The sequence below is a fragment of the Numida meleagris genome, chromosome 6 (genome assembly GCF_002078875.1).
Source record: "Numida meleagris isolate 19003 breed g44 Domestic line chromosome 6, NumMel1.0, whole genome shotgun sequence".
In the NCBI taxonomy this organism is placed as follows: Eukaryota; Metazoa; Chordata; class Aves; order Galliformes; family Numididae; genus Numida; species Numida meleagris.
In genome coordinates this window covers 28,587,655-28,598,739 of record NC_034414.1, presented here as the reverse complement: position 1 = coordinate 28,598,739, position 11,085 = coordinate 28,587,655, and the positions used below count along the sequence as shown (strand labels likewise).

Genomic DNA, 11,085 nt, shown 5'->3' with positions numbered 1-11,085 from the left:
TCCTAAAGGTGTCTATGAGAAGGGGACAGACTCTCTAGCAGGGTCTGCTGTGATAGGACAAGGGGAAATGGTATCAAACGAAAGAGGGGAAATTTAGGTTGGACCTAAGAAGATGATTTTTACCATGAGGGTGGTGAAGCACTGGCACAGGTTGCCCAGAGAGGTGGTGGATGCCCTGTCCCTGGAGACACTCAAGGTCAGGCTGGAGGGGCTCTGAGCACCTGACTGAGCTATGGGTGTTCCTGTGCACTGCAGAGGATTTGGGCTAGATGGCCTGTAAGGGTCCCTTGCAACTCATACAATTCTATGTATTCTTCTTCTTCCTATGCAGGAATTGCAGGAGAACACTGACTATTGTGTGTACAAAACTCTTAGCAGAATTCTTGCTAACGCTTCACAAGCAGGGGCAGAGAGTGGGGCTATGCAGTATGCAAGTTTTGCTTGCTTGTCAATTGCAAACTGAGCATGAATAGGAAGAAAATCTACAAGTTGGAGCTGTGCCTGGATAAACCGTTCATACAAGCATAGCTTAGGTTACAGTAATGAGAAGACTGATTGATAGCATCCAGTGTTACTCTGTAACAAATCCAGTTGGGGCTTATTCTAACTTCAGTGGTATTCAGACGCAGTGAAGATAAAAAAACTTATTAATGTGTCAGAATGGAGGGCTGTCTAGTACTGTGTAAAATCAAACATCTCCATTCAGTGTATTTCAGTGGCAATTCATTCCCCTGCTACTCCAGTGAGTGGCACATTCCAATCAGCCAGCACTAAGTAATGTTAAAGCAGACAATGTGTAGGCAAAGCTCAGAGAACTGATGAATATATCAGCTTTAAAATAATTTTCTATGTAAACCGATTTGCTCTTTCGGTTTTAATAAGTAATTTGTGCTAGCTTAGTATGTATTTGAGACAAATATTAAACACTTTCAAACTTCAAGCCAAAGTGGGCACGCAAGGCAAGCAGTGCAGGTACTCAGTGCAACTGACAGCCTTGGGATCAGTCACTGGCCTCAGCCATGAGCACCTCTTGTTGGGGAGCTGCCATGTGAAGCTCCCTGACCCCTCAAATATGTCCCTACCCTCCCTCCACAACAAACGTGTTAATGGTAAGGCAGAGCATTTATAACTTCTTTAATACTCTGCAGAGTCAACAAACCAGCAATACTGAGTTCTAGCAGGCAATTAAGTTTCAGAGCGGTTAAGAAGCAAGAGCTTGAAATCACTTCATGCTTGTAATCCAGTAACTGTTGACTTCCATTGTTTATTCATTCTCTTGATGGATTGTTTAAACTGCATTTGTTCTAGCATAGCTCAGTTTAAATACAATCAGTAAATCAATACAATTTGCAATTCAGTGGGAATTGCAAACGTACGTAACTGTTTATGTACTCTAAAGCAAAGTAGCTGGAGCATTCCCTCTTCCTCTAACAGTAATTCACCTTTAGAAGCTTTCACTTGTTTCTAGTACATCAGGACCCATCACACTGCTTGGCATTGGGCAATGCCATCACAACCAGCAACTTTGTAACTTTCTTATCTCTTTTAATACAAGTGAAAAATCAGGTAGCTCTTCCAACCTAAACTATACCATGAATGGTGAAGTTTTTTTGTAAAGCACATCTGTTAGTTACTAACAAAGATAGTAAGGTGGTCTTCACTCCTATTCTTTTTCCCACAATATGTGACAGAATTGTAAAGCATGAGAACAAACTGATGCAGTGGGGATGCTGCTTTCCTGCTGACCCTACACCGTAAGCACACGAAAGTCAGGATTTTAGACTCTTAAAAATGTGATGAGGCAAGAAACTGTAGACAAATACAAGTATTTTAATCACCCAGCTTGTTTCACCCTCGAAGAAGGAATAAAAAGTCAATTTTGCTTTTCACAAGCTCCATTTAAAAGTCTTCAGCATCCCAAAGGAGGCTGCCAAGTGGGATTCTTCTACGAGCGATACTGCTAGCGTGACGTCAAATGCAATTAAAATTCTAATCTGAGTGAGATTACATCAGACCTAGGTCCTTGAACTAGCTGCAAGATTTTGGTCTGTGGCAGGAGTAATAAAAATACACCATACAATCATGTCAGGTGTCCTCTCTGTCTGCCCCAGTCTATTACAAGGCAGGAGCATGCAGTGGCGTATGAACAGGTCCTTCATGTATACAGCCCTTTAGGTGATTTTCTGAAACTGCATTTGCACGCTTGACTTACCATCTTTAGATCTTGGAACAGTCACCTACTTCAGGCCAAAATCTCCCTGCGGTTCAGGCTTTGATTGCAGGAACCAGTCCAGTACGTAAAGCTTGGCTAAGGAAACACTGGAGCACTGGAGACACGAGATGGAGTTCTACATGACGCACCCTATGGAATGGAGTTGTCCAGCTTGGTGTTTCTTTCACCTGTTTTAGAACTGCGCTACGAGGATCAGGCAGAGTTAGATGATGACAAAAAAAAAAGCTTGACTGGGCAAAGCTTCAACAAAAAGCCTGGCTCAAATTGTATTTCCTATCAAGAAGTAAATTGAAGAGTAATTTTTCACCTAACCTCCTAGTAGAGTGCCAACAGACAATTGTAGGTAAGTGTCGAGTGGGGAAAAGTTTTAACTTGGTGTACAGACCACATCTTTGTATCAGCAGAAGGCCAAGTCTAGCTCCAAGGATAAAAAAGGAACTCATATGCTGAAGACTGAAAAATTGCATCTTAGCACTTTAGAGTGCATTCACTGTGACTTGATGCGTTCAATATGAGAGTAGCGGAATTTTAACCAAAGAAGTAATTATTTACCAGTAATAAACCTCAAACATTTTAGGAAAGAACACATGCTCCTTTACTATTGCAAGACAGGAGAATAAGCTATGCAAGATGTTTAAATGACACTGCTTATATTAATTTGAATGTCATTATACAGGGCAATGGTTAGTGAATTATTTTTGTGTTAAGCATTTGGATGTACCGTTTCCACACAGAAGTTTTTCCACATTTAAGTAACCATATATTGATCTACTGTTTTGAAAATGTGTTTTAGATGAAGCATGTTTTTGAAGTTAGCAGATTGTAAAGATAAGGAATTGATTCAATCATAGAGCTCGTAGCTCTCATCTCCAATTTGTATTTACACTGGAACAAGTTTAACACCTACCCCCCTCTTGATATGCCTAAGAGTTGTTCTCTCTCCAGTTATTTGGCTCCAAGTCTTCAGCAGCAATTACTTACCATTTCAGTGAATCTTTACTATACACAGACTATTTGCACTTGGATTTTTTTAAGCCAGTGCATTTGCTGTGAGGTCTAACAGAATCTATTGATGTGATTTAGGAAGTTAAGTGCACTGGAGAGAACTATATTCCTCTAACCCTCCAAGTGTTCTTGCCTGCGCATACCTGTCGATTCCAATTCCAGCCTGTACCCACAGCAGACAGACTCTATGCTCACACAAGCACAAAGTACCAATCCAGCCTTGCTCCTGTACTTGCTGTTTGGTCTATCATATCCTCCAGCACTATTTTTTTTCAGTACAGCAAGATTATAAAGTCAGCGGCATCCAATATAGGTCGGGAGGTTATCATTTTGCAGAGCATGCAAACTGATAGGTTCTTACCTTTTGTAATGAGAGATTGTGGTTTGGGTCAGATTCCTGCCAAAATAATTCATTTTGCCTATTTCTTTTCTCGGGAAGCTTGGAAATAGAATTATTCATGAGGCCTGTGACCTGATGCATCAGCCTGTTCTTAGCTATCATCTCTCCCAGAGAGCAGACACACTTACCTGAACTTGATCCTTCTTAAAAGACATTTGTCTAGAGTGCAAGAGCAAGAGGGTTGCTGTGTTTCCCACAGATCCCCCAAGAAAGACAGCAGCTGAGGCTAGGCTGGAGAAGTTAACTGGGCAGCCCAGAAATTAAGCAGTGATGTAATACAGCAGACGACCACGGATCAGTCCACATAAGCTTTAAGTCTCTTTCAGCAAATGGGCAAGAAAGATTTAATTTGTTGTTTGGCAACACCCCCCCACAAAAAAATTCAGCACTCGAATTTAACTAAAGGGTAGTTTATTTCCCATTAAGATCGCCTCAAGGACAAAACTAAACACTGGAAACCCCACAGAAGGGCACATACAGTAAGTGTGGTGAAATACAATGTGAACAGCCCCAGGGGTTCAAATAAGGTAGGACCGTTAGCTGACCAGAGGAAAAAACAAAACTTTGCTGAAGATGTTGCACTTTCTTCTCCAATTACACTGGAAAAAAAGGTCGAATCCAACAAAATCCTTGCATCTCTAACAAAACATTCAGGCCTGACTAAAGAGTTTAACAAGATGGCAACAGGATGACTATAATACAAAACTTTCACTACTGCACTCTGTACACACCTGTTGTCCAAGCCCTCCCCCAAACCCACATAAGGACGGTGCCCCCATTATTTGCTTGCTTGCTGAGCCTGCCTGCGGAGGAGGACGTAAATCTTCTCCTTTATCCAGTCTTTATTGTATGGTTGGTATGTCTGAGTATCAGCACGGTAACTAGAAAAAAGAAAAGAATTAATGTAATATGGGTCTATCTCATAGAACATTTACTAGAGATATTTCACCAACGTGTAAGAGGCCGAAAGTTGTGTACGGAACACGTGTAATATCAGAACGATATTATGAATGATAATTGCCACTTATCAAAGAGATTTCTCCTATTCCCTTAGAAGTTACCCAGCAGATCAGTAAGAACCTGAAACAGAACTAAATACTCCAAAGCTATTAAGAGACTGCATTTTGCATTTTAATTCATGAATATAATTAATTACTTATGGAAGAAAGCAAACAAAGCAATTTAATATTCCAGAGCTCAGGATTAAAAACTAATAGCTGCACCATGAAACATTATTTGTCTTAATGAGCCAAACATTCAGCTTAACTTGAAGCAAGCGCTTGCATAATTTTTCAAGTGTTCCACTTCTGTCTGGATTTAAAAAAAACAAAATTAATAAAAACAAAACTTTCCAGGAGTAAAGGAAGGCTAATAGGCAGATGGTAAATGATTCTTGTCAGCTGGCAGCAGAGATAAGCTTGCACCTAACAAACAATGACACTTCATAAAAAGAAAACTGAAAACAAGAACCCACAGGTTAATTTTCTTTGCCACTTGGGGACAGGTGATAAAAGTAGCCTATGGGCAAGATTTCTTGCCAGGGCCACAGAACTTCGTTACGAAAGACACTGCTGAACTAAAGAAGAAACAGAATGAAAAATGAAAGTACTGAAGATTGATGCCCTCCTTTCCCCTTTGTCCTCAAGGTTGAATGTTTTTTGACAAAGATAGTATTTTCAGTGAATGTTACAGGCATTACCGAAGTCCCAGCCAGCCTCTAAACATTGGTATGGGTATTTCTCATCAGGTAAGAACGTTAAGGTGGTCATCAATAGCAGCTAAGCATAAATCCAGAATATTTTACAGCTTTCACTTAAGAAAAACAACCCTAAGCATACTGTTTTTAAGAAAGCCTTTTTTAAAACCTGGTGTGACAGATTCAAGACCATAGAGCTTTCACATATACCAATACATTCACAGTTTTACTGTAAATAAATGTAAGAAAAGTTAGTTTCGGGAATTATTACTGATTTTTATTAATTTTTTTCTTCCCTTGTCTCCCAGTCGATTCCTAAGGCTGCACTGCAAGACCAGATAGGAAGTACTTCACAGATCTCCATGAGCACAAGGCATGTCTGGTACATGATGTGCTGTGTATGCCATCTGGTGGAAAACCACAAGCTGAAGCAGAATTTGGTGTGACAATAAGTTTGTAATCCTAATAAAGAAAGGAAAGAGTCCATAGTAGAAAATATTTGCTACTTCTTAGAACAAGTAGCTAACTTCAGTTTGTTAAATATACTAAAACAAAGTATGTCTTTCAAACTGCACCAGCCTGGTAGCATAACACCAGAAGATCTCACGTGGCAGAACAAGGTAACTTTGCAGAAATTGCATTAGTGCTTCATTTATTCGAATGAAAACTTTGGTAAACAGCATTTGTTCTAAGTCACTATCAGTAACAGCTGGTTACCGTATGTACATCTAGATACAAAGGAAAAGAATACAGTGCTCATCTTTAAGCAGTTTTCTTTTTCTAAACTGGAATTAAATTGGCAAAGACTGTTCACTGTGCAGCTGCGTAATACTTGCATTGGGACTTAAGGCAACAATACAGCTGCAGGAATGTCCACACTAGGTATGTACTGGCTTAAAAAGAGATCCTAGAATCTGAGCTTAGCAAGTGAAATATCAGTATGTGCCTATATGTATTTTTTGGTTAAGTGTGAGATCTGTATCCTTATTCCTACAGAACTTTTGTGAAATCTGGTAATGCTGTTATCACAAACCATTACTCTGAAACTTACGGAATGGCAATTAGCCAGGATCTGGACTGACTGATTTAGTTACAATGTTGGTTACATTCTAAATACTGAAATGTAACATTTGATTGTACAGTACAATCAGAATAGAAAGCACTCACCACCTCCTCTGTTTGCCCACAAACACGCAGATGGGAACCAGAGATTCTGGTGTATTCACAAGAGCACTCAAACTATTAGGTAGAGGTCTTTGGAGGACTGACAGGATCCTCAGTCACTTAATCAGGATTTACTGAATTTTCATCTTGCTGCATCTTGACCAAAGCAAACACTTAGTTCCAAGCAACTTCTATAGACTACCACCATACTGATAATACGGCCCTTAACCAAATGAAATTCCTTTACCATTCTGCCTCCTTAAGAATTGGATCACTGCAAAAAAAGCAGATGCAGTTCCAATTTAAACAGATTCTAGTCAGTCGTAATAACATGTGAGGATTTATATGGATGACTTCTGAATTCTGTAAGCCACTGAAAGGGACTTGTACAACTAAACTTACACAAGACAGCTGAGGTCTGCCAAGTCATCAATGAAGTCAAACAACTGGCTGATATCATATGTAATGGATGGACTGTTGGGATTCATTCTCTTCAAATGCTCTTCATACATTTTACAGACTCCTACAGAGAAAAGGAGATTGATATCACAATAAAACCAGAGTTGGGGAAAACAAAAACACAGAAAATCCCAAAACAACAAAAAAACCCAAACACCTGTATTTGCTGTGAAGGTTTCTTGGAGGTGTTTTTTTTTTTTTTTTTTTCCTTTTCTATACATGGAACCACAGATGTCAGGGAAGTTTAGATGTGACTACCACAAAAACCAACATTAGCATACTCGGCCTTTGTAGAGTTGAAACGCAGTTGTTCTAGATATTTGCATTTAAACACAATACTGTAAGGTGCATGAAAAGAAACATTATCATCATCCCGAAGAAAAAGTTTTAGTTCTGTCACAGACTTAATGTCTTACACAATAAGCTCCAAGTGAAATCCTAAATTCCCTCTGATGATCTTAATGCAGCAATTGCTACATGCATTTCTACTGTACAAGCACCTGAGAAAGAACAACTACTGTCATATAAACCTACTCAAATCTCATAAAGAAGTCATTCTTGATGACAGAGTCAAAAAGGACTAGTGAGGTAAGAGTGACAGCACAAGCTTGTCTATGAATTTACACGAGTTTTATTTAGGCTAGTCTATAAATAATTCAGATGTATTTGAAAGTAATGTAATATTAAAGTGAGTGTGGGAGTTTTACATGGTCTTTACTACGTTTTTGTTTGTCTTGCAAAGCTTCTGGAGTTAATTTTTAACATTAAGAGAACTTTCACATTTTAAGTTGTAGTATTTCAGTCCTCTCTCCAAGTTCACTGTGAGTCTCTTAACATCACATAGGACTTGATTTCTGGTACACAGGCCACCAGGTTGCAAATTATGCATCAATTACACAGTTTTATATATTATCTCCAGTAGCAATCTTACCTTTACATGGCTAGCACAAAAATTATTCAGAGAGTTGGACTCTGATCCTGAAATGAAATGCATTCAGACAGCTCTGTTGCACAGCCCCACCAAGTATATTGCCTACTCTGATGAACTGAACATGGTTCAATCTTGCTAAGCCAAAAAGAGAAACAAAGAATAACTATTTTTAATTTGCTAAAACGTTAGTAAATAAAAAACATAAGATACTTCAGCAGTTTTTTTTGCAAGTTATCTTGAGAAAACAAACAGCAGCTTATTCTCGTACTAAGAAAGTATGGGAATATGTCAAACAGGATTTGAACAATAGTTTTAGACTACAGTGTCTGCACCCACCTTCCATGCACTCATTCACCGATTCATAATCGGCGTATGTTCGGCCTTCTGGCCTCTTGGTAGGCTGCACAAGTAGAATTGTGTGAGACTGAAAAACAAAACAAGAAAGCACCAAATTTAGAACATCTGAAATTTTACAGGTAATGCAAAGTTGTTTATCTGGAGAACAAGCAATAATTCTCGTTCTCCAGTTGTTTGACCAACACAAACCGGGCAGCATTCAACAGCTGCTCCCAGTATTACTTTGTGACACTTCGGTACATCTTTGGTTTGTAAAGGCTGATTATGAGGGCTCGGATGGCAAAGCCCTCTCAAAACTAACTAGGCAAGCAAATAAAAAAGTAGCATAATATTAAAACACTGAGCTATAAATCAAGGACACACATTTTCCAAGTAGTACTTTTCATGTAAGCTGTGTCAATAATAATTTCTGCTTCCAATCAGTCCTATCAATTCTTACAGAACTTTTAAAAGTGTGTAAAATCACCAGTAAAGCAGCTATTGTGTTGAAAAAACAAACATGGAAATAGTAGTTTCTACATAAAGAGAAAAGCAAGCCAATACAATCTATGTATAAAAGCTATCCCATTAGTGGGATTTACTTACTGTATTCCAAATGCAAGCTGTAAGTGTGAATTAAATACCCTAACGAGGGAGCAAGGATGGAGTCCAAATTAACGTTGCTGTCTAAACACAAGCAGCTATTTTGAATTATTCAGCTCCAAGGTAACACAAATTATATAACAAATCTGCACTTAGTATTCAAGATTACTTCCTGAGAAACAGATGTGCTGATGTTAACACTTCAGTGAGTCTACCGAAATTGTAATTGTGGCACAGATAACCGCTCCACATGTCAGTCTGCAAACTCTTTCTTCTGCAAGAAAGACTGATGATTGTACAGATTTGCATTATTTCTGTAATATTTTTCAATTGGGTACAGCAAGTAATTTAAGCAACCGTGTAAAACATTTTTCAAGTGTATGCAGTTTGTGATCTGATTTACAGGTTACACGTCACAGAGTTTGCAAGCACACCAGAAAACAGCACTTCCAGCGCTGTTAATTGGATTCAGCACTTTCAATGCTAATGTATGAGGTGAGTATGCAACTTTTAAAATTCATGCAGGCAACCGCAGAGTAAGATGCACTGGAAATGAATACCTAAGCATGTTATCGGGTTTAAATTGAGCAGCCTCCAGTAGAAAAATCCTAACCCACGCTTTGGGCAGACACCATTTCAGTGCTCAAATGCAATGATAGAAAAATAAAAATGGCGGAGAAATAAACATGGCGGAAAACTATGTTCATATATATATATATATTTTTTTTTTTACCACCACCAATTGCGTTCCCATGCCTGGAATGCAGTTTTCAGTTCTTTAAGTTCTGTTTCAGATAATGTGGCAGACGGAGGTTTGGAGGAGTACCCCTGAGGACACCAGATCTGAAATGAATGACCCCAGCGAATAGTGGCTGGGATCTCACTGCTCCTAAGGGCACTGTACTTGAACAGAATGTCATGTGACTCTGCCAAACTTTATCCAACTACTACTTCCAACAACAGTGTTTTTATTTGCCGCTCCTCGATGACCAGGCAAGCTTCCGTAACTTGCAACTCTTGACTGCCTGGGAGCATCTGACAAAGGATCCCTTGGGAACAACAAAACAGACAGGTTGTATCGGCCAATTCACTGTGCTCCGGGAAAGCTTTAATGTTTTAGCACTGTAGTTTGTGGTGCTTGATCAGGTATACATGTATTTAATTCTTTCAACTAAATTCAGCATTAAAAACAATTGAGTTTCTTTGAGAAAGTTTAACAAAGCACAGATGGAACAGAACTGACTAGGAATTGAGTCATCCACATTGATACTCTACTAACTGCCTTTAAGACCTGTCCACCTTAACTGATGTACTGTAATCACTGGGATCAACTCTACTGTAAAAATGCACGGCATCTTGTTTCTTTAGGAACTTTCTGCCTTTTCTACCTTAAGGGAAAGAAATCGTAACTTTGCCGATTTGCTCAAATTGCTCTTCTCCCACCAGAGATATGCAAAGAAATGACAAGTTCAGAGATCTAAGCGGTTCCTTCTTCAAGCTGTGCCCTGCCCGGCTGAACACGTGCTGAGTGACACGGGACAAAGATCAGAGGGCTTCAAAACTACGGTATTTAGCTATCGTTTTTAGCCCTTATTGTTAGAAAAAAGTACAGCAGACCAAGAAAGGCACAAATTCCGTCGTGTCTCAGCGCTAGGCAACGCGACAGAACCCGGCACGGACCCATCCGCCCGCCGCGAGCTGCCGCCATCCCCGCTCGGAGCGCCGGGGCGGGGCGAGCGGCGGGGCCCCGCAGCTTCCGCTGGCGCACAGGGGCCATGGCGGGTGGTCCCGGCCCGCCGGGGAGGCAGCGCCGCGCAGCCCGGCTCGAGGCCGCGACCCGCGGCTCCCCGCGCCGCCGTGGGGCCGCCCGGAGGGCTCCCGGAGCGCGGGCCCGCTCGAGCTGTAGGGCAGATGCCCGCCAACACGTGTTGCCGCTTCCCGCCGGCCCGCCCGCCCGTCCGTGCCGCGGGGAGCAGGAGGGAAGCGGCCGCGCTGCTCCCAGCGCAGCGGGGAGACAGAAGGGAATGGGGGCGCGGCTCACCATCACGCTCCGCTCTGCAGACTCCGCCGCCGACTGAGAGGCGCCCGACGATCCCCCACAACGCCCCGCGCCCGCCGGAAGCGCCGCGCTAACGGCCGACCATAGAGGTGGTGGCGCCAGAGCGCCTTCGCGCATGCGCGCCTCAGGCAGGAGCGTGGGCGCCGCATGGCAGCGCGATGAGGATGGCGGGAGAGGGGCGGGCTGTTGGCGGGCTGGC

The 11,085-nt window shown here is 41.3% G+C and overlaps 1 protein-coding gene across 1 annotated transcript; it reads right to left on the bottom strand.

Moving 5' to 3' along the window:
• Window positions 4,033–11,023, bottom strand: ERH (ERH, mRNA splicing and mitosis factor). The gene is made up of 4 exons (XM_021403180.1): window positions 10,869–11,023; window positions 8,225–8,312; window positions 6,901–7,021; window positions 4,033–4,519 (listed from the first exon to the last, which is right to left on the bottom strand). Exons 1-4 carry the CDS (start codon window positions 11,001–11,003, stop codon window positions 4,417–4,419), a joined length of 447 nt encoding a protein of 148 aa, XP_021258855.1. The 5' UTR covers window positions 11,004–11,023; the 3' UTR covers window positions 4,033–4,416.